The following is a 24,239-nucleotide window of genomic DNA, read 5'->3' as shown; positions in this document are numbered from 1 at the left end:
ATGGCTGCTCATTCCAAACCCAGATGACCATCAGTGTGAAGAAGTTTCCCCTCATGTTCCCCTTAACATTTCACCTTTCACCCTTAACCAATGGCCATTGGTTGTAGTCCCACACCAATCAGTGGTAAAAGCCAGCTTGAATTTACACCTTCCCTTTAGTTGAATATACTCAAACGGCGCTTTCTAAATGGTCACCTATGTCGATGTCATTGATAGGTCGAATAAATGCTATAAAAATGGCTATTCTACCAAAATTTTATATATATTTCAAGCAGTTCCCTCTTTTGTTCCAAAAACATTATTTGATAAAATAGATTCTTTGATTTTATCTTATGTTTGGAATAATAAAGGCTCTAGAGTGAATAAACTTTTATTGCAAAAATCAAAAAAAGATGGAGGACTGGCTTTACCAAACTTTAGATGTTATTATTGGGCAATTAATATTCGTTATATTACTTTTTGGATTTATGATACAGACGACCAAGATCGCCCTTCATGGTTACAGTTGGAGGAAAATCCAGTAATGGGGTTTTCGTTAGCTTCTTTATTAGGAGCTCCTCTTCCGTTTTCGTTCTCCAGAATAGGTAGACAAGTTCTTAACACTATTGTTAAACATACTTTTAAAATCTGGTTTCAATTTCATAGATTTTTTGAATTAAATTATTTTTTACTTTCTAGTAATGTTTATTCTAATTTCTTTTTTAAACCATCAACTTTGGATAAGGCTTTTTTAACATGGAAAATTAAGGGAATAAAGACTTTCTTAGATTTGTTTTTACAAGATTGTTTAATGTCTTTCTCACAGTTAATGGATAAGTATGATATCTCTAATACACATTTTTTCAGGTATTTACAGGTTAGGAATTTCTTACATGATTTTTTACCGAATTACTCCTTGGCCTGCTCTTCAAATTTGGCTTACGTTATTTTTCAGTTTAAACCTTTTCAAAAACAATTAATAGCTATCATGTATAAACAGTTAATGAATGCTCACATGTCGCCTAATGATAGGGTTCAACGTACCTGGGAAGTAGAACTTCAACATTCACTTTCAGATAATCAACGGAGTAAAATTTATTACTTAGTCAATAATTCATCTATCTGGTCATGCTATATCTTAATTCAGTTTAACATAGTACATAGGGCTCATATGTCCAAAGATAAATTGGCGCATATTTTACTGAATATAAGCCCTATTTGAGACAGATGTAACACAGAAATGGCCACTTTAACTCATATGTTTTGGTCATGTGTAAGTTTAAATAATTTTTGGAGGAATGTGTTTGGAATATTATCTGAAGTTATAGATATGGATGTTTAACCTAATCCACTTACAGCAATTTTTGGGATTATTCCAGAGGAAGCAAGCAAAGTGTCTGCTTCCACCCAACATGTGATAGCTTTTTCAACTTTACCGGCTAGGAGAGCTATTTTGCTACATTGGAAAGAATCTAACCCACCTACTGTTTTCTATTGGCTCTCCTCCATTATGTCATGTCCAAGCTTGGAGAAAATTAGAAGCCGAACATTTGATACATCCTTTAATTTTGAACAAGCCTGGCGACCTTTCATTCAAAATTTTCACATGATTTAAATTTATTATTTTTTTTAAAATTCTCTTCGGGGAAAATCCTTATCCATGAAGGTTTGGAGATGACTGGAAGGATGTATTTTTTTTCTCTCTGTTTTCTTTAATTTTATCCTCAATTGGACTGCCCAATCTTTCTTTTTCTTTCCTTTTTTTCTCTTTCTTTTTTTTTGTTTTTTGTTTCAGTTTAGTTAGTGGGTTTTTTTCCTTATCAATAAAATCTCCAATCTTTTTTTATGATTATTATGAGTTATAGTTTTTTTTGACCATTGTATATATAACAGGATAATATTTTACTTATTTGATTTTGATATTATATACTTTTTGTTTTTACTGTTGCTGTTTATATGTCTTTTATATTATCTACTTGTTAAACTCCTCTTCCGATTTGTATATTCTTTATTTGGAAATCAATAAAAAAGATTGAAAAATGAATTTACACCATCTATGCCCCTCTTTCACAATCAAATCTCACCTCAATCTTCGACATTCCAAGGAATAAAGTCCTGAGAAGATGAACTGATCTCCAAAAGTCATGAAGTTAAAGATGAAACATTCTTTTCAACATTTTAAGCAAGATTAGAGTATTATTTTTGTTTTTACAATTTCAGAGTGGAAAAAAAAGGAAAGGAGCACCATGCAAAAGTTTGGGAACCCCAAGAGATTTGAGCTCTCAGATAACTGTTACCAAGGTCCAGCCCTTAATTAGCTTGTTAGAGCAATGGCTTGTTCACAGTCTTTTTTTTTATTAAACTTTTTTTTATTGTGTTTTCAAATAATTACAGTCTTCATTAGGAAAAGCCAGATGTTGCAAATTTCAAAGCTCTATAAATACCCTGACTCCACAAACTTCGTCCCAACAATCAGAGCCATGGGCTCCTCTAAGTCCCTGCCTAGCACTCTGAAAATTAAAATACATGATGCCCACGAAGCTGGAGAAGGCTATAAGAAGATAGCAAAGCGTTTTCAGGTAGCCATTCCCTTAGTTCGTAATGTAATTAAGAAATGCCAGTTAACAGGAATGGTGGAGGTCAAGTTGAGGCCTGGAAGACCAAGAAATCCTTCCAAGAGAACTGCTCATAGGATGTCCAGAAAGGGAAATCAAAACCCCCGTTTGACTGCAAAAGACCTTCAGGAATATTTAGCTGACTGAAGTGGTGGTGCACTGTTTTACTGTGCAGGGACACCTACACAAATATGACTTTCATGGAAGAAACATCAGAAGAAAACCTTTCCTGTGCCCTCGCCACAAAATTCAGCTTCAGATATTTGCAAAGGAACATCTAAACAAGCCTTATGCATTTTGGAAACAAGTCCTCTGGACTGATGAAGTTAAAAAAGAACTGTTTGGCTGCAATGAGCAAAGGTACGTTTGGAGAAAAAAGGGAGCAGAATTTTATGAAAAGAACACCTCTCCAACTGTTTAGCATGGGGGTAGATTTGGGCTTGTGTTGCAGCCAGTGACACGGGGAACATTTCACTGGTAGAGGGAAGACTGAAATCCATTCAATACCTGCAAATTCTGGAAGCAAACATCACACCGTCTGTAAAAAAGCTGAAAATTAAAAGAGGATGGCTTCTACAACAGGATAATCCTAAATGCACTTCAAAATCCACAATGGACTACCTCAGGAAGCGCAAGCTGAACATTTTGCCATGGACCTCACAGTCCCCTGGCCTAAACATCATCAAAAATCTGTGGATAGACCTCAAAAGAGCAGTGCATGCAAGACGGCCCAAGAATCTCACAGAACTAGAAGCCTTTTGCAAGGAAGAATGGGCAAAAATCCCCAAACAAGAATTGAAAGATTCTTAGCTGGCTACAGAAAGCATTTAGAAGCTGTGATACTTGCCAAAGGGGTTGCTACTAAGTACTGACCATGCAGGGTGCCCAAACTTTCACTTCAGGCCCTTTTCCTTTTTTATTATTTTGAAACTGTAAATGATGGATACAAAAGAGTAATCTTGCTTAAAATATTAAAGAGTGTGTCATCTTTAACTTTATGCCTTTTGGAAATCAGGTCATTGTTTTACTCGCTTAGCTATTCACAGGAACAGAAAGGTGCCCAAATTTTTGCATGTCACTGTATGCAATTTTCTTGCTAAATGATGCTTTAAAAAGCCGGACTTCCAAATATCACTCCCCTTCTTTCCACTTGCAAATTCTCCAGCAATTCTTGCATCACCACAATACACACAGGTAACACCAGTTTCTGTATTGGGCATAAATATTTCCCCTGAACCCTCCCTCAGGTGACTGACGGTGATGAACTTGGTGATGCCAATGAATATGAAGGGAAGGGCAGTAGTCTGTCTCATTGGAGTCTGGCACATTTGTGATGTGAAAGCTACTTGTTGCCCAGGGCAAAGTTGTTTGATATCATTATGTACCCAGACAGAATAGGTCAAAACATATCCTCACGTGTAGAAAACTCCAGAACAAGCAACACACACAAAATGCTGGAGGAACTTAGCAGGCCGGGCAGCATCTATGGGAAAGAGTACTAATGCTGAGTTCCTCCGGCATTTTGAGTGAAATTCCTCCGGATTTCAAGCAGCTGCAGGTTTTCTCTTGCTGCGGTTGGAGGCAGAACAAAGGTGATTTTCTCAACAGCTGATAGAAAGATTTTGTTCTCCTTTTCAGAGTTCCTAATCCTTGCATTCAGATTGCTCGAGCTCAGCTCCGTCTGTGAGATCTATCTGCTCCCATTCCCTGATTAGCCGGAAGCTCCCCGGGGCCCGCGTACGGATCCTGGGGCTGAGAGAGAGGAAAAAGACCTGCCTGTACCGAGTTTGCGGGCTACAGTCTCCGGTTCTCACAGCAATTGTCACTCAATTAGAGTGGAAAATGCCCTTACCTTTCCGCTCCTCCCGACATTTTGTATACTGCGCGCATGCGTAATTATCGGAGACGGCAGCAATCCTGACGCCTGCGCATTTGATCGGTGCTTCAAACGACAGCGAAATTTTAACCGCGGGGCTTTATGGGTAATCATGGTGCCATTAAAAATTTCTGCAAGCGTCGGTTCCATGTCCATATCTCAGGTCTTTTTTGTGTGTAGAAAACTCAGCAGCTTTCTTAACGCAGAAAGCGGCGCCCATAAACGATACACTCAATATCAACAAGCACTTCGTGTATCTCATGCCAAAGTACAATCCTCTTACAAATGCAGATGTGAAACAAAAGCGATTTTGCAGTTGCTGGAAATACAGACAGACAGACAGACAGACACACACACACACACACACACACACACACACACACACAATACTGGAGGAACTCTGCAGTTCAGGCAGCAACTAAGCAGAGGAGTGCACAGTCTAGACATGCAGAAGGGGCTCGGCTTAAATGCTGCCCATTTATTCCTCTCCACATTTGCTGCCTGATCTGCTGATTACCTGCAATGTTTTGTAGAAATTAACCATTTTGTTTTTCAATTAACCAGTTTCCAAATGTTTCTCATCTTTCATTCATAGCCACATCCTGCTGGTCTGGTTCCTCTTCCTCCTCCTGCTCGTAACCTCCAGACCCCGTCTCTTTCCTGAGCCCCAAAGCCCTGACTCAGGCTGGCAACTCTTCGGTTTCTGACTCTGCTCCACTGAAGATTCACTCGCTAGTCTGCTGTTAGGCTTTAGAGGTGCATTGCAACAACCCAGCTGTCTGAAGCACAGTCCTTTGAAATTGGTGAAAATGACACAAAATTTGAAAAGAGCAGGGAAAAAGGAGTTTAACCACCTTAGTCCAGAGCCCTGGGGAAGGTCAAATACTCAGCGAGCTCATCGTGTTAATTAGCCTGGGGGAAATCATGCAGGAAATTCATGCAGGTGTACAAGATGATGAGAGGCATTGATCGTGTGAAAAGTCAAAGGCTTTTTTCCCAGGACTGAGATGGCGAACACGTGAGGGGCATAGTTACGTACACAACGCTGGAAGAACTCAGCAAAAGGGGGGGAGGGCATAGTTAAGGTGCTTGGAAGTAGTTCAAGGGAGATGTCAGAGATATATTTTTTTATACAGAGAGTGATGGGTGGGTGGACTGCACTGCCAGTGACGGTGGTAGAGACGGGTACAATAGAGTCTTTTAAGAGAATCTTAGAGAGGTACATGGCCCTTAGGAAAGTAGAGGGTTCTGTGGTAGGGTAATTCTAGGCATTTTCTAGAGTTGGTTACATGGTCGGAACAACATTGTGGGCCGAAGGGCCTGTAATTTGCAGCAGATTGCTCTGATTCTAAGAAATTCAAGGGAAATCTCTTCTCCCACAGAGCGGTGACAAGTTGCAACAGGGAGAGTGAGACATAAATTTTAAAATACTGATATGGAACAGAAACCTGGGCAGAGAGCAGATAGACCGAGTGGCCTCTCTAGTGTACATTGTGAGTTTGGCAGTGACAGTAAGTACCTGCGACATGGGATTTGATACAGAACTGATTTATCTTTCACAGCTCCACAATATTAAACACCAGTCTAGTTTAAGGCTAACATCAGCAGAACAGACTCCTCCAATGCTCAGTGACCAGGGTTCAGTCCTGGGTGCGATGAGCAGCCACAAGAACTGCAGAATCTGACAGTAACAGTCCCTCATGAACCTGCAGCTGCCTTCAGTCACCGTGATGGTGAAACATTTAACACGGAGCTGATTTGAACTTCCTCCCTGATGTGAAGTTGCTGGTGTTGCAGCAGCTGGGATGAGTGAGTAAAACTCTTTGCTCACTCCGGACAGAAATGTGGCCTCTATTTATTGTGAACTCACCGGAGCATCACAAGGTGGGTTAACGGAATGAGTCTCTTCGCACACACGGAGCAGGTGAACGGCCGCTTCCCAGAGCGAAGCTGTTGGTGTATCTGCGATTAATGACGTCAGACTGCTACCAACGTCATGGCAATGTATCCAATCAGATCACGGACATGGACACGTGCTCGGGCTCTCCTTGTAGCGCGTGGGGCACTGTCTTCTCCAACATCTCCGCCTCCACATTCCCAGTGCGAAGCTGTAGATCTCGGTCTTCGGTCTTGGTCCGAAATGTTGACTGCTCATTTACACGGATGCTGCCCGACCTGCTGAGTTCCTCCAGCATTTTGTACGTGTTGCTTTGACCATAGCATCTGCAGTTTACTTTGTGTTCAAGCTCTGGTGAACTGAGAGATAGAGCGGAACTAACGTGCTGTTATGTTTGAGATTCCCATACACAAATCCTTTGAATTTTCTGCACTGTTAAAAGTTTATAAAGCACGTCATTGGGTGAAGGACAACATTTCAACTCAGGTCAGCAATGGTCTTGAACATCGGGAGTAGGTGATTAGGCTTTTTCGTTGGAGATCGATAAACTGCCGGTAGTGTGTGTCTGGATGAGTGGGTTGTTTTCAGACTGGAAGGAGGTAGCGTTTGGAGTACCCCAGAGATCAGTCCCTGACCACAGTTGTTCATAGTTTAATGTCCTGGCGGAGGCAGCGAGATGTGAGATGTCCCAGTCTGCTGGTGACGCAGAAAGAGTGGAGTTGGGGGAGGGGAGGCTATTCACATGCAATTTCGTAGCTTTGCAATCAGTACATAGTGCAATATGGGGCTGCAGTGGCGGGTTCCAATCTGCTAATTAAATTTGCTGACCACACTACATTGATCGGCCGAATCCCAAGTAACGAGGCAGCCTGCAGAGAAGAAGTCATCACCCCGACACACGTTGAGTTTCTTTTCCTTCTCCAGAGAGCCACGAAACAAAGAAAGAGCACGAAAGTCGTTCGATAGAAAAATCAAACTCCCACCACAACCCCAGCATAAAAAAGAACGACATCCCGATCATCAATCCACAACCCCCCCCCCCCCCCCCACACACACACACACACACAAGGGAACAATAACATCGAGCCCCCGAAAATAAACACCCCTACCCCGCACAACTGCGGAGGAGCCGGTGTCACCAGTGCAGAGGCGGCCGCATCGGGAGCAGCGGACACAATAGGCGACCCTGGAAGATTCACAGGTGAAGTGTCGCCTCACCTGGAAGGATGTTTGGACAACGGAGAGAGTTCGGCAGTCCGGCCCTTTCACTGTGACACCCCGAACTCCACATCAAATCCGTCCAAACGAATCTGGGCGAACTTTAATGACCAATAAATATAATTCCTCTCAGCGATCAGCTGTCTGAGTGATTCCCTGACTCTGAGAGGCAGGGGTATCTATGGTCCACACTGTCAGGGTGTTGAGTTTACCAGGAGACAAAGACTGCAGGGACGAGAGGTTTTCTGTTGACTAATACACTGTGTGTGGACCCCGCTGGCAATTCTGGTGTTGTGTCCCGAATCGAGACAAACACCACGCTGCCCACTCCACCAACAACACGGCACAGCCGGACACATAACAGGGGACTTTACATCTCACAACACTAGATTCAGTGATGAAACCCGTCATTAATGTTGTTGTCCCACTGAAAACTCCATTAAGGTGCTTTTAAATGCCAGCGCTCGCCCACAGGTGACGTCAGACACAGCTCCCCACGCGCCTGACGTCACACATGGGCTTCCCACACCGGGATCTGCCCTGACGTGCGCGGTGTCTTACGTCACCCACGCGCTGCTGTGCTCGAGCTTTATCGGTTTAACGGCTGGACTAATAATCATGTGACCAGCCCCTCCCCCACCGCTTTCAACAGAGGATTCAGGGGCTGCGCTATTCCCATTGGTGCGAAGCGATGTCAATCACCGGTTACAGCCAATCGCGGAGGTGGACAAGCCGAGTGGGCGTTACCCCGCTGAGTTCGTCTCCCGCTCAAGCGCCGACCGCCTCCTCAGAGCGGAGAAAACCTCAAAGTAAATGTCCGCTTTCTGATTTATTTCCATTTCCCTCCGAGGGAAGTTGGGGCGTTTGTGAAGCGTCTCCTACGGCCGAAGTCTGATGTATCGCTGAAAGGTAGGAGGAGACCGCTCGGCCCGTCGGTTTGATGCCGGTTCCCCGGGGAGGGATTTTATTGAAAGGATGAAGATGGTGAGAGAGGGGGCGGACAGGATGTTTGTCCCGGTGGGGCTCATCTGTGGAAATGTCTGAGCCCACGGTGGTGTCGAGCGGAGGGATTCACCACATTGGGGGCAAACACCGGCAGACTGTTGCCCTGCAAGCGGGGCCAATGGTCCGGGCAAAGTGACAATTATTTGTGCTTTGTTGAGATTGTACCTGGAATATGGTGTAAAATCCCGCTCCCCATACTAACACGGGTTATACAGACCAAAGAACAAACTGTCGGAGGAACTCAGTGGGTCGGGCAGCATCTGTGGAGGGAAATGGACCGTCAACATTTCGGGCCGAGACCCTCCCTCTGGACTGAGAGTGGACGGGAAATAGTCAGAGAAAAGATGTGAGGGGTGGGGATGGGGCAAGAGCTGGGGAGTGAGAGGTGGATCCAGGTGAGGGGGAGGTGGGAAGGTGGAAATAGTGATAGGGGTGGGAGGTGAGTGGTTGGGGCAACACGGGGCTGCAGAAGATGGAAATTAATTCCACAGAGGATTAACAAAGAGGTTAGAGAGTATTTGTTATAGAGAGTGCAATAAAGATTCACCAGACTGATCCCTGGAGTGGTGGGGTCATCATATGAAGAAAGATCAAATGCGATAACCCTTTCATTTAGAGAATCGAGGACTGAGAGGTGAACACATTGAAATGTTCAACATCATTACCGGTTGAACCAGGGATCCCAGTCTCTGAAACAGGGATGAACTGTCCGGGACTGAGATGAGGGGAAACGTCTCCACTCCGAGGGTGTTGAATGTCCGTAAATCCCCACCACAGAGGGCGGTGAAGACTCAGTGATCGTCCTCACATAAGACAGAGGCCGCCAGATGTGTGGAGACCGAAGGGATTGAGGAAATGAGGATCGGACAGAAACATGTGGCTGAGATGGGAGAGCAGCCGCCACCTTGCTGATGGTTAGAGGGGCTGAATGGCCTCCTGCTGTTTCTCACTTGATGTTTCAGTGTTCTTGTCCAGCAAGGCTCCGGAGGAATGTGAATAGAAATTAGTGTTTATAAACACAGAACTGATTTAAATGAAACGTGAACATTTCCTGTTTGGGTCTGAATTATGTTTTGGACCTGGATGGGAATTGAGCCGGTGACTCTGTGACCTGGAGGTGGAGGGAAAGGGATCGGGGAAGATATGGTGTGGAAAAATAATCATGTATCTGGGGTAAATATGGAATAATGTGGGGAATGCGGTGGATGGGTCGGGCAGTGTGTGAGGGGCAAGGAGCAGAATCATCAGTTCAGGAGGGAGACCCTCCACCCGTCACCTGATCCCGTTTCCTGTTCATGTTTTTCCGCAGATCTGCAGCATCTGCGGGTCACTGCTCTAGGTGTACGTATAGCTTCATCTTTCCCCGTTCAGACAAGGCAGTGAGATCCGGATCGGTCACATCCTCTCGTTGTGGGTGGACAATGTTTTTTTTCTCTGCAATAGTTTCTGCATGTTTCATTCCACTGTTTCGACGTGCTGAAGTGCAGCCGATGTTTCTGGATGTCTGACCCGTTTATGTGAGAATTTAGTCTTTTCTATTTCTCTGAGCTTCTCATAAATGTGTAAAGTTCAGTTCAGCTTCACTTCAGAATTTCCAAAGCATCAACCAGTCAGTCAAATTGCTCCACACAATTAAAATAGCTTATTACATTTTTTTCCATTTTTGTACTATATATATGTATATTCTTATTTTAAATCACAATTGTTAAAATCTATTGTTATGAATTAGGTTCTACTGCTGCCTCAGGGTCAACGAATTTCATGTCATATGCCGGTGTTATTAAACCTGATTCTGATATTGATATGGGAGACACACCACCAGTCACCTGATCCCAGTTACGGCAGATCATAATGTGAGATTGAAGCATTTTCCATATATTTGTTTTCCACTGAAATGACAACAGTTCAGCTTCCTTCTGTGGTTCCAGAGCAGAAGCTCAGTCTGTCTAATATTTCCACACAATTAAAATGGGGAATTTGTTTATTATCATCATGTACTGAGCTACAGTGAAAGTCTTGCCTGATGTACCATCCACACAGATCGATACATTACGACGGTACATCGAGCTGATATACAGCAAAACACTCACTGTAACTAAGCATTGTGGCTGCTGTTACGTACCCCGTAACTGAGTCACTTACCAGCAAAGATAGAGAGGTCCGTTGAAGTCTGATGGTACTATTTTTAGAAGTCTTTATTCATAAAGGGGCACAAAAATAGGATTAATACAAACAATCAGATAATATATGTCGTCAATACTCAATCTAAAGCGCGGGTATATTCATAATCATCAATAAGAAATAACTATCGTTTGTCTCGGGGTTACTGTATTGTCCGATGAAGAAGTAAAAGTCAATTGTCATTAAAGATGCAGCTCTTTTTCGGGTTGGGGAGAGAGACAGTCTTAAACTTGCCCGGGTCTTTTGATGAGGCCAATCCGTTGCGTCGGGGGAGTTGGTTCCCCGTTGTTAGTTCAAAGTCGTTTTCTGTGGTATCAGCCACCGGTTCCCAGACAAGGGACAAGCATGTGGCTTCCTTCAAATGGCCTCCCGCTATTACGGGATCGCTAGCGTTTCTTCTGGTGCGTCTGAGGGGCCGTCTCTACAGTCCCTCTTTTATCTTGACTCACAGGGTAGTAGATGTCAATCAGGATGGGGGTGATGCAATCTCTCTCTCAACCAGCCCACTTTGCCTGAGGACTTGCACGTAGCAGTCCCCAATCCACAAATATGTCTCCAAGAGACAATGGCCAATGTCGCGTCATTTTGCATCGTCGGGGAACGAGGCATTTGGCACGTCTCTCTCCCATTTCCTGGGTCCACTGACCCAACCCACTAGTGCCCTTGCGATTCTCACAAAGGAGGGGGCTGCGGGCATAACACTGCAGAGAAACTGCAGTGCAGATAGACATATGGTGCAGGGTCACGTCGAGTTACATTGTGAGGCCGAGACCATTTTATCATTCATTTGGCTTATAACTGCAGACAGGAAGCCATCCTTTAGCCTGGTGTTACGCACTTTAAGGCTTTTGTATCTCTTCCCCGATGGGGGAGCGGGTTTGCAGCAAGAATGTCCAGGTTGTGAGGATCTTTGAGTACATGGCCTGCTTTTCCGAGGGAGGGGAAGTGTAGGAAGAGTCCATGGAGGGGAGGCTTGTTTCTCTGATGTTCTCTGCTCTCCAAAGTTCTCTGCAGTTCCTTGCAGTCATGGGCAGAGCAGTAGCCATACAAAGGCATGAAGTACCGACATGGAGCTCAGAGACCTCGGCCTTCACCCTGCCTTGTGTAGCTGGATCCTGGACTTCCTGTCAGATCGCCGGCAGGTGGTAACAGTGGGCTCCATCTCCTCTGTCTCTCTGACCCTCAGCACACATAACTCACAGGGTTGTTTTTTTGGCCCTCTCCAATACTCTCTGTGCACCCATGACTTGTGCTGCCACCCACAGCTCAAAATCTGCTAATTACATTTGCTGACAGCACTACATTGATTGACCTAATCTCAAATAATAACTTTCAATCGATCAAATGCCACCTGACAAGGCTCGGTCCTAACAAACTTTTCAACCTTCTTCAGGTTAGTCAGAGGAAGAGCGATAGCAGCAAAGTGCTTACAGAACTTAAGATAACATCCATCCATTCCCAGAAACCTTCTAACAGCCTTCTTCGCAGTCAGAATAGGAACTTGAGAAATTGCCTGGATTTTTGCCCGAACAGGAGCCAACTTGCTTTGACTTACAACATAGCCAGGACAGGTCACAGTGGCATTGTCAAATTCACTCTTAGCTAAGTTAACTGTCAGGTTGTCCTAGGAAAGCCTGTTAAATAGCTTTTCTACTGCAGAGATATGCTCTTCTCAAGTGTCACTCCCTGTGACTAAGTCATCAATATAGGCATCTGTGTGTTCTAACCCTCGAATTACAAAATCCATCATTCTCTGGGATGTTCCTGGAGCATTTTTCCTTCCAAAAGGCAAAACATTGTATTCATACAACCCAAATGGTGTCACAAATGCAGAAATTTCTCTACCTCTGTCCATCAATGGAACACACCAATACCCTATCAACAGATCAATCTTTGTAAGAAATTAGCTATTCCAACCTTATTGATGCAATCATCCACCCTCGGGATAGGATAGGCATCTGTTTTTGTTACTGCATTTACCTTCCTATAATCAGTGCAAAATCTAACACTACCATCAGGTTTGGGCACAATAACGGGGGGTGACTCCAATCTGATGCTGAAGGACTAATAATACCATTTTCCAGCATATTTTCAATTTCTTGCTCAGCCAATTTACACTTGTCTACATTCATGCGATATGAGTGTTTAATCGGTTTGGCTTGACCAATATCTACATCATGTACTGCGACCCTGGTTTGCCTGGGAATATCAGGGAATAAATCTTTAAACTTCAGAATTAATTCCTTCAGCTGTTGTTGTTGCTTTGGCTGCAGGTGAGCCAAACTGTTATCAGTATTTTCTAGAACAACCGAGTTCATTAGCCTAACTGGGACAATGTTTGGCTTGTGAAAAGTCTCAGACGAGTCAATTGTACCATTCTCAGGGTTGCCAGATTCATATGTTTTGACAACAACACTCACAGATGGTGCCTGCTTGTCAAAATAAGGCTTTATCATATTTATCTGTACCACCTGTGTTACTGTACGTCGGTCGGGTGTTTTGATAACATAATTCACATCATTAATTTGAGAGACTATTTCATATGGTCCATTGAGATTCTCCTGAAGTGGATTTGTCAACATTCTTCAACATAAGGTAAGCACCTTATCCCCTACCTGCTATTTTCTTTAGAAACCCTCCTATCAAACCAACACTTCATTTTGTTTTGAGAAATCTTTAAGTTTTGTCACACTAGACTACAGGCGTGGAGTAGTTTATCATTGATCTTCAAAACATAGTCTGACAAGTTAACATGTACATCCCCATCAATCCACTGTTCCTTTAACAAGGTCAAAGGTCCCCTCTCTCTATGACCAAATACAAATTCAAATGGAGTAAAGCCCAGTTAATCCTGTACCAACTCTCTTATTGGGAACAAAAGCAAATATATTCCTTCATCCTAGACTTTTCCATTTTCAACACAGTATGTCTTTTTTTTGGCATGTGCGTGCGTGCGTCCGATGATGTCTTTTTCAAGCCTTTACAAGGCACGGAGCGAGAGAGAGAGAGAGAGAGAGAGAGAGAGAGAGAGAGAGATTGTGTGGTACACAGTTTGTGTTAATCATTGTTTTGAGGGTAGAATGAAATCTTTCTAGAGCCCCTCGTGATTCTGGATGGTATGCAGACGATGTAATTTGTTTAGCTCCCAGTTCATAAATTACCCGCTGGAGTAATCCAAATGTAAAATTGCTTCCTTGATCAGACTGGATTTCTTTAGGAAAACCAAATAAAATAACTCGGTAAAGCCTTTGCCACAGTTTTAGCTTTAATATTTCCGAGAGGTATTGCCTCTGGGAATCTGGATGCAGTACACATAATAGTTAGCAAATACTGATGGCCAGCTTTAGTCTTTGGCAATGGGCCAGCACAATCCACTATAACTTTTGGAAAGGTTTCACCAAATGCAGGTATAGGCCGCAGTGGGGCCTCCTATCTAACTGACACCGACTTGACAAGTGTGACAGGTTCTGCAAAAGGTCACAACATCTTTCCCCAAATTAGGCATGTAGAAGTATTTCATAATCCTGTTTACAGTTTTATTCACTCCAAAATGTCGTCCTAAGGGCATACTGTGGTCAAAGTTAACATTTCAGTCCTATAAACCTTAGGAATTACAACTTGGCGAACAATTGCTCATTCATCACTCGCAGGTATAGCCAGTGGCCTCCACTTCCTTATTGACACTCCATCCCTGAGATAATACCCTACTGGCACTTTCTTAATCTCATCATCTGAGAGAGTTGTTTCTTTTAAAGCTTCAATCTCAGGGTCTCGGTTCTGTTCTGCTATAAACTCCTTCCTAGACAGGGATAGATCTTTCTCATCAGACTTACTACCTGAATCCTGTTGAAACAATGAAGGCAGAAAAGTCCCTGACAAGTCATCATAACCTGAATCCCGATTTTGGCTATCATGGGTATCAGAGTCATGCTGCACAGAACCGTCTGCATTGGCAGACTTTTTAGCCATACTTCAAGTTACTGCGGAGGAAGGATAAATGTTAAAATCCATCTGTGGGTCGTCAGTGGTTGGCTTAGTTGTCAACAGCACTGCAGGAACAACGTTACCATCTACCATTCCCTAATAGCAAGGTAACATCTTCCACCAGTAAACTGGAGAATAATCCAATTTTAACAGGTCCCGAAACCAACCCTGACTGTAAAGTTACCTTGTACAATGGCACGAAAACCATACCGCCCCCAATGCCTTTAATAAGATTTACCTCACCATTTTCAGTCTCATCACCAAATTTCTAAACATTTGTCTGTATGATTCTGGGACGAACTCATAAGCTTTGAGCACAGCCTGTTTCACTATGTCATAATCAGCTGCTTATTCAACTGTCAAAGCAGAATAGGCTTGCTGAGCCTTCCCCTTAATTACACTTTTGAAGAGAATAGGCCTATTTTTTTATTTGTTAAGAGGAGTTGTGGTTTCTTGATTATATTTATAACAGCATAACATTCTACTTCAAGTCCAGTCAAGTCACTGTTATTGTCATTTCGAACATAACTGCTGGCACAGTACATAGTAAAAATGAAACATTTTTGAGGACCATGGTGTTACATGACACAGTAAAAAGAAACTTATCTGATTTTCACAATATATACCTTTTTTTGCTGTTTACATGTCTTTTGTGTTATCGCCTCTGATTTGTATTTTTTTATTGGAAAATCAATAAAAAGATTGAAAAAGAATGAAATGAGAATAGGCCACTTTAAACTCTGAGCAACCTTCTCAAAACGCTGAAAATATTTAACAACCTCTGCCTCGTCAAACGCAGGTACCAATTTAACTTCCCGACTGGCCTCAAACATCACCAGAGTACCTTTCCTGCAATTTTTCTATCCTTTCCAGCTCGAGCAGCCTCTTTCTTTCTGCTTCCTTGCTGTTTTTCTGCCTCTCTACCCTCAAATTGCCTCTGTCTTACTGTAGCTTCCATCTTTAATTTTTCTAACTTCTACAGGAGCTCAAGCTCATGAGGTTTACTTTCAGGAAACACCTCCAACTCCTCCACTTTAAGCACACCCTCAGATACATAATGTTCCGCTATTATCCTCTGCATCTGTGCCCTCCTCATTGTCAATTTCACCTTACAAGTTTTAACGTTTTAGCAATACTCAACAACTCAATCCGTCTGGCATCCTCTAATGCCTCAGAGGTTGGCGCTTCCACAAACCTATCAGCATCCGCTGCTGATTTTCCACACACAAATAAATCAAACGGGATTTCCCCAATGAAATTGATCATAAATCAATCAAAACGCCCCAAATTTGTTCATATTTCAGATGCAGGCCCCAATTTCATTACGAACCATAACACTTTAGAAACAAACCAGCAGCAAATAGAGTTCACACTGGAGTCTGGCTTTGATGTGAAAACCCCCCTCTTTATTAGTACCTACTTACTATGTAGAAACTTGTGCAAGATAAACAAAAGTTAACAGAGTAATGTGTATATATGTGTATAAATGTAACTCTAAAACTATTGAGTTTAGGGGAAACAATGGTCTTGAGATGGTAAAATATGAAAGTTCAGTTCATTCATGGAATAGGTGATGAGAGAGAGATATTTGTAATCCAGGCTAAATGTTGAGAGAAGGCAATTATGTCGAATTCCACAGGTTCCATGGTGGTAAAATGAGAGAACAGTCACTGTAGATTTTATCCATCGTAATTCCAAATCCACATACAAATTATCACCGAAAGGGACTTGTCACAAGGAGTATTGTCTTCAAGTGAATTACCTCACCACAGCCATGCAAGGGTTAACACATCAGTTGTCTTCACAGGATATCCCAAATCAGATTGACTCCTATGGATCAAACGAGGTGACAAACACACATTCGATGTACAGTGAATCGATAATTAACCCACCCTTGTGGGCATAGGGAAGCTCCAAACAGTGACCCTTGGCCACCAGTTCCCTGGTTTCAATCCTTCCATTTTTCCTCCTTCATCTCCGTCTGACTCTGAGTGTCTGTGTCCTCGATTAAAACTAAACAAGCTGCGAGCGATGTAAACAAGCTGCAAGTCCAACTGATTTGACTTCTTTATCTCTCTCTCTTAAAATGACAGTCCACGGCAAACGAAACCTCGGGATTCATAACAACGGCAACTCCCCATTGTGAACTGACTGATGTGCCAGTAGTTGGGATGACCGAGTGAATCGCTTCCCACATTCTGAGCAGGTGAACGGCTTCTCCTCAGCGTGAACTCGCTGATGACATTGTTGGTTGGATGACTGAGTGAATCCCTTCCCACAGACTGAGCAGGTGAATGGCTTCTCCCCGGTGTGAACTCGCTGATGTCTCTGTAGGGTGGAAGATTGAGTGAATCGCTTCCCACATTCTGAGCAAGTGAACGGCTTCTCCCCAGTGTGAACTCGCAAGTGACTCTGTAGGTTGGATGACTGAGTGAATCCCTTCCCACAGTCTTGGCAGAGGAACGGCTTCTCCCCAGTGTGAACTCGCTGATGTCTATGTAGGTGGGATGACTGAGTGTATCCCTTCCCACAGTCTTGGCAGAGGAACAGCTTCTCCCCAGTGTGAACACGCTGATGTACCAATAGAGTGGATGACTCAGTGAATCCCTTCCCACAGTCTGAGCAGGTGAACGGCTTCTCCCCAGTGTGAACTTGCTGGTGTCTCTGCAGATGGTGTGACCGAATGAATCCCTTCCCACACTCTGAGCAGGTGAATGGCCTCTCTCCAGTGTGAATTCGCTGATGAATCTGTAGTATGGATGACTGAGTGAATCTCTTCCCACAGACTGAGCAGGTGAACGGCTTCTCCCCAGTGTGAACTCGCTGGTGTCTCCATAGTGTGGAAGAGTGAGTGAATCCCTTCCCACAGTCTGAGCAGGTGAATGGCTTCTCCCCAGTGTGAACTGACTTGTGTACCAGTAGGACGGATGACCGAGTGAATCCCTTCCCACAGTCTGAGCAGGTAAACTGCCTCTCCCCAGTGTGAACTCCCTGATGTACTTTTAATTTAGATGAGCAAGTGAATCCCTTCCCACAGTCCAAGCAGGTGAACGGCTGCTCCCCGGTGTGAACTCGCAGGTGAGCCATTATGTCAGATGGCCGAGTGAATCATTCCCCACAAATTCAGCAGATGACCAGCCTCTGACTGGTGTGTCCACAGGTGGGAAGACTGACTGAATCCTTTCTCACACACAAAACAGGTGAATGGCCTTGCCCAGTGTGAATTTGACTGATGTATCTTCAGTTGAGATAACCGAGTGAATCCACCCCCACTGTCTGAGCAGGTGAACGACCTTTCTCCTGTCTAAAATGACGAGTGTGCCAGTTGGTCAAATGACCAACCTAATCCCTCTCCACAGTCTGAGCAGGAAGGATGGATGATTGAATCCCTTGCCACACTTCTTAAATATCTAGACAGAGACAGCAAAACTGGTCTACCGCGTTTGAGATTCCCGGCGACAGATTCCTTCTCATTTGTATCCTGTGAAAAGATTTACATAATTCATCAATGGGTGTAGGGCAACATTTCAGATGAGATTACTTGAGCTGCCAAGGTTTGATCTGGTAACACACTGTTACAGTGAGGTACAACCCAACTTGGAGAGAGAAATCATCTCTCATCTGGACTGCCAACACAGATGCCTTGTGCAGGAAGGCACAGAGTCGACTGTACTTCCTAAGAAGGTTGGCGTCATTCAATGTCTGTAGTGAGATGCTGAAGATGTTCTATAGGTCAGTTGTGGAGAGCGCCCTCTTCTTTGTGGTGGCGTGTTGGGGAGGAAGCATTAAGAAGAGGGACGCCTCACGTCTTAATAAGCTGGTAAGGAAGGCGGACTCTGTCGTGGGCAAAGTACTGGAGAGTTTAACATCGGTAGCTGAGCGAAGGGCGCTGAGTAGGCTACGGTCAATTATGGATAACTCTGAACATCCTCTACATAGCACCATCCAGAGACAGAGAAGCAGTTTCAGCGACAGGTTACTATCGATGCAATGCTCCTCAGACAGGATGAAGAGGTCAATACTCCCCAATGCCATTAGGCTTTACAATTCTACCGCCAGGACTTAAGAACTTTTTAAAAGCTATTATTAATGCTTTTTGAGATAGTGATTTAGATGCATATCATATTCTTTACTGAGTTAAGTATTGTATGTAATTAGTTTTGCTACAACAAGTGTATGGGACATTGGAAAAAAAGTTGAATTTCCCCATGGGGATGAATAAAGTATCTATCTATCTATCTATCTATCTATCTATCTATCTATCTATCTATCTATCTATCTATCTATCTATCTATCTATCTATCTATCTATCCTGACTGGGCAGAGTGCTGGTATCTGGAATGACCATCAATTCTCTGATGCTCTTCCTGTCTCTATAAGAATGGGGCATTTCTGCCATCTCCAATCTGTGACCTGGCTCAGTTTGACTCTCTCCAGTGGTATTATTCCCTGTTCCTCCTGAGATGCATGTGTGCCTGGCCACACAGTAACTGAAACAGTCTCACGCAAATTGTCTTTCTTGACGTGCAGCTGGGATTTTCTTTTATGTCTTATTAACTTAAAGTGCCACAATTCTAACACCATATAAAAAAATCCTGTTGATGTGAATTGCTGGTCCACACAGCTGTTAAAAGGACAGAGTAAATTTTTCTATTATTTCAGGTTCTTGTCACAGTTATAGAAAATTACAACACAGAAACAGACCCTTTGGGCCATCTGGTTTGTGGTGATCAATTTAAACTGCCCACTCCCATACCCCTATCTTCCAGGTACCTATACAAGCTTCTTAAATGTTGAAATCGAGCTCACATGCACCACTTGTGCTGGCTGCTCATTCCACACCCGGATGACCATCTGTGTGAAGAAGATTCCCCTCATGTTTCCCTTAACATTTCACCTTTCACCCTTAACCCATGGCCTCTGGTTGTAGTCCCATCCCCAGCTCAGTGGAGAAAGCCAGCTTGGATTTACACTATCTATGCCGCTCTATCACAATCAAATCTCCCCTCAATCTCCTACAGTCAAAGGAATAAAGTCCTGACTTGTTCAATCTTTCCTTATAACCCAGTACTCCAGACCTGGCAACATCCTTGTGAATTTTCTCTGAACTCTTTCAAAGTCCTTACATCTTTCCTGTAGGTTGGTGACCAAAACTGCACTTAGTACTCCAAATTAGGCCTCACCAATGTCTTGTACAAAGTCAACATAACATCCATCTCCTGTACTCAGAACTTTGGTTCAAGAAGGCCAATATGTCAAAATCTTTCTTTCCGTCCCTATCGAACTGTGACACCACTTTCAGTGAAATATAGACCTGTATGTCCAGATTCCTTTACTCTACAACACTCCTCCATGTCCGACCAGTCACTGTGTAAGATCTACCCTGGTAGTTCCTACCAAACTGCAACCCCTCACAAGTTTCTGCTTTAAGTTCTACCTTCCATTTCTCAAACCATTTTTCCCGCTGGTCCAGATCTCACTGCAAGCCATGATAGTCTTCCTCGCTGTCCATTAGACCACCAATCTTGGTGCTACCCACAAATTTGCTGATCCAGTTAACCACACTATCATCCACATTACTGATATAGATGACAAACAACAACAGATCCTGCACTGATCCCTGTGGCAACCACTAGTCACAGGCCTCCAGTCAGAGAGGCAACCATCTGCTACCACTCTATGGCTTCTCCCAAAGACAGTGTCTCATCCAATTTACTGTCTCATCTTGAATGCTGAGTGACTGAACCTTCTTGACCAACCTCCCATATGAGACTTTGTCAAGTGCCTTGCTAAAGTCCATGTAGACAACACCTACTGCCTTGCCTTCATCCACTGTCCTGATAACTTCCTCGAGAGACTCTCTAAGATTGGTTAGACATGACCTACCATGCACAAGGCCATGCTGTCTATCCTTAATCAGTCCACATCTATCCAAATACTTATATATCAGGTTCCTGCACACACATTCCAGTAACTTTTCCACTACTGTTGTCAAGCTCACAAATGTAAAAACACCTCCACCTCTGTAATCTGTACAGGATCCATGAATCTGATGCTGCATTACCTCACTTCTACAGACTGTGTTCATCTACTGCAATAATAGGAAGCAAAAAAAAATCTCCCCCATCTATGTTGTCTCCTCATATGGATTACCATTCTGATCTTGCAAAGGATTAATTTCATCCCTTGCAATCTTTTCACTCTTAACATATCTGCAGAATCCCTGAAGATTCTCCTTCACCTTGTCTGCTGGGGCAAACTCATGCCTTCTCTTATTTCTTCATAAGTGTTCACTTGAATTTCCTTTATTTCATAAGGACCCCCATTTGTTCCTATCTGCCTGTACCTGGTATGCATCTCCTTTTTATTGATCTGGGAGAGGAAAGCCAAAGGGGTGATAGAGCTGCATGGTGGGAGGTGGGGGTAGAGGGGTTAATCGAAAGTTGCAGGGGGAACGGGAGCCTGAATAATGCGAAGTTAACCAAAGTTGTTTTGCTCCTTAACATATAACAGAGATATCTACATCACATTACAGGCACTTTGGCTCACAGTCCTGTGCCGACCATGTAACCTACTCTAGAAGCTGCCTGGAACTTCCCCAGCACACAGCCCTCTATTGTTCTGTGTACCTATCTAAGAGGCTGTTAAAAGACCCTATTGTATCTGCCTCGAACAATGCTGCTGGCAGTGCATTACGCACATCCAGCACGCTCTGTGTAATAAACTTACCCCTGACATCCCCTCGGTATCAATTTCCAAGCACCTTAAAAGACTGTATGCCCCCCATATTAGCCATTTCTACCCTGGGGAAAAAACCTCTGGCTATCCACACAATCAATGCCCCTCATGATCTGATACACGTAAAAAAAGGCTCTAAACATAAACAAGGAAATAATACATTGCTTTGAGGATTTGTTTGAGGTATAGAAGATAGTTTTTTCTCTCTCACACAGAGAGTGGTGAGTGCATGGAATGGGCTGGCAGCGGCCATGGTGGAGGCGGAAATGAAAGGGTCTTTAAGAGACTCCTGGATGGATACATGGAGTTTAGAAAGTTAGAGGTCTAGGGGTAAGCCTAGGTAGATCTAAGGTAAGGATATGTTTGAGCCAAAAGGTCTGTATTGTGCTGTAGTTTTCCTATGTTTCTGTGTAGACAAAATATAAGGGTATAGAATGGGTAAATGCAAGCAGACTTTTCCAACTGATTTTAAGTGTGACAACAACCAGAGGTGATGGTTAAGTGGGGAGGTGAAAATTTATGGGGAATATGAGGAAAACCTCTCACTGAATTGACCGTGAGAGTGTGGAATGATATGCCTGCACAAGTGGTGTATGGTAGCTCGATTTCACCATTTAAGAGAAGTTTGGATGGGTATCTGGATGGTAGGTGTATGGAGTGCTATGGCCCAGTGCAGGTGATTGCATTCCACAGCTTGAATGTTTTTCCAGCATTGAGAAGATGGGCCAAATGGCATGTTTCTGTACTGAACTTCTCCATGTTTCAATGACAGAGAAGCTGGCCAGACTCGATTGGAAGGGATACTGGCAGCAGTGACAATGGAGCAGCAATGGCTGGAGTTTCTGGAGCAATTTGGGAGCTCAGTGATGGATACATCCCCAAGTAGTGGAAGCATTGGAAAGGCAGGAGGACACAACTGTGGCGAAATGACAAGCCAAACACAACATAAAAGCCAAACAGAGGGCAAACAAAAGAGCAAATATTATTGGCAAGCTTTTAGAAGCCAACAGATGACAACTAAAAAAAAGGTCAGATATGCTCAGGGCATGGAATGATGATATTGTAGCCATTAATGCATCTTGGTTGCACCCAACAGCCTGAGGCATTTAGAGGAACAAAATATCTGGGGCCTCGATTCCTCTTGAAAACCAAGGTTCCCTGCACCATTTGCATCTCAACTTTTATTTTGACAGGCACACACAAACTCTACACCCTTAAAATTTCACTTCTGAAGGCCTCCCACTTACTAAGTACTCCTTTGCCAAAAAAGATTCTGTCCCAAACCACACTTGTCAGATCCTTTTTGATACCATCAAAATTGACCTTTCTCCAATTTAGAATCTCAACCTGTGTTCCAGACCTCTCTTTTTCCTTATTTACTTTGAATCTCATGGCAGTATGATCACTCATTTCTGTCACCAGCCCTGGATCATTTCCTAACTGATTATTTCACACTTCTACATCAGAAATTCTACATCCTGAAGAAGGGCACATTTGACAAACTCTACCCCATCTAGTCCTTTTACAGTATGGGAGTCCCAGTCAATATATGGGAAGGTAAAATCGCTTACAATCTCAGCCTTTGTTTCTTGGCATAGTCTGTGATATCTCTACAAATTTGTTCCTCTAAATCCCTCGGATTGCTTTGTGTAACCAACTCCCAGTAATAGCAACAATATCAGAATTCCCTGTCCTGAGCTCATCTGGCTTTCCTACGATGCTTCTTGCATTGTGATATTCACAGCTCAGCTCATTCATCACACCATGCTCAACCTTTTGATTGCTGACTCTATCTGAGGTCTGAACAACATCTTGGCAGATGGCGTTTAATGTGAATAAGTGTGAGATTATCCACTTTGGGAGTAAGAACAGGAAGGCAGATTATTATCTGAATGGTATAGAGTTGGGTAAGGGAGTAATACAAAGAGATCTCGGAGTCCTTGTTCATCAGTCACTGAAGGTGAATGAGCAAGTGCAGCAGGCAGTGAAGAAGGCTAATGGAATGTTGGCCTTTATTACAAAGGGAATTGAGTACAAGAGCAAGGAAATCCTCTTGCATTTGTACAGAGCCCTGGTGAGACCACACCTGGAGTATTGTGTGCAGTTTTGGTCTCCAGGGTTAAGGAAGGACATCCTGGCTGTAGAGGAAGTGCAGTGTAGATTCACGAGGTTAATTCCTGGGATGTCTGGACTGTCTTACGCAGAGAGGTTAGAGAGACTGGGCTTGTACACGCTGGAATTAAGGAGATTGAGAGGGGATCTGATTGAAACATATAAGATTATTAAGGGATTGGACAAGATAGAGGCAGGAAATATGTTCCAGACACACACAAACACCACACCCTTAAAATTTCACTTCTGAAGGCGTCCCACTGACTTCTTTGCCAAAAAACATTCTGTCCGAAATCACACTTGTGAAATACTTTCTGATACCATCAAAATTGACCTTTCTCCAACTTAGAATCTCAACCTGTGTTCCAGACCTCTCTTTTTCCATATTTACTTGGAATCTAATAGCATTATGACCTCTGGATACAAAGTGTTCCCATACACTAATTACAGTCACTAGCCCTGGATCGTTTCTACATCAGGAATTCTATGTACTGATTAAGGGCACATTTGACAAACTTTACCCCATTTAGTCCTTTGACAGTATGGGAGTCCCAGTCAATATATGGAAAGGTAAAATCGCTTACAATCTCAACCTTTGTTTCTTGAGATAGTTTCATGTTTCTTGGTAAAGTCT

The 24,239-nt window shown here is 43.4% G+C and overlaps 2 protein-coding genes across 2 annotated transcripts in view; one reads left to right on the top strand and one right to left on the bottom strand.

Annotated features, from left to right (window-relative positions):
* LOC140723596 (uncharacterized) overlaps positions 1-24,239 on the top strand; it is a 373,128-nt gene that overhangs the window by 290,081 nt on the left and 58,808 nt on the right. The window lies entirely within an intron of this gene.
* LOC140723608 (uncharacterized) overlaps positions 1-24,239 on the bottom strand; it is a 72,000-nt gene that overhangs the window by 3,294 nt on the left and 44,467 nt on the right. The window contains 1 exon segment of the mRNA XM_073038175.1: positions 16,943-17,862. Within this exon segment, the coding sequence (XP_072894276.1) occupies positions 16,943-17,862 (920 nt within the window).

This window comes from Hemitrygon akajei, unplaced genomic scaffold (assembly GCF_048418815.1).
Source record: "Hemitrygon akajei unplaced genomic scaffold, sHemAka1.3 Scf000120, whole genome shotgun sequence".
Classification (NCBI taxonomy): Eukaryota; Metazoa; Chordata; class Chondrichthyes; order Myliobatiformes; family Dasyatidae; genus Hemitrygon; species Hemitrygon akajei.
This window is presented reverse-complemented; position numbering and strand designations above follow the sequence as displayed.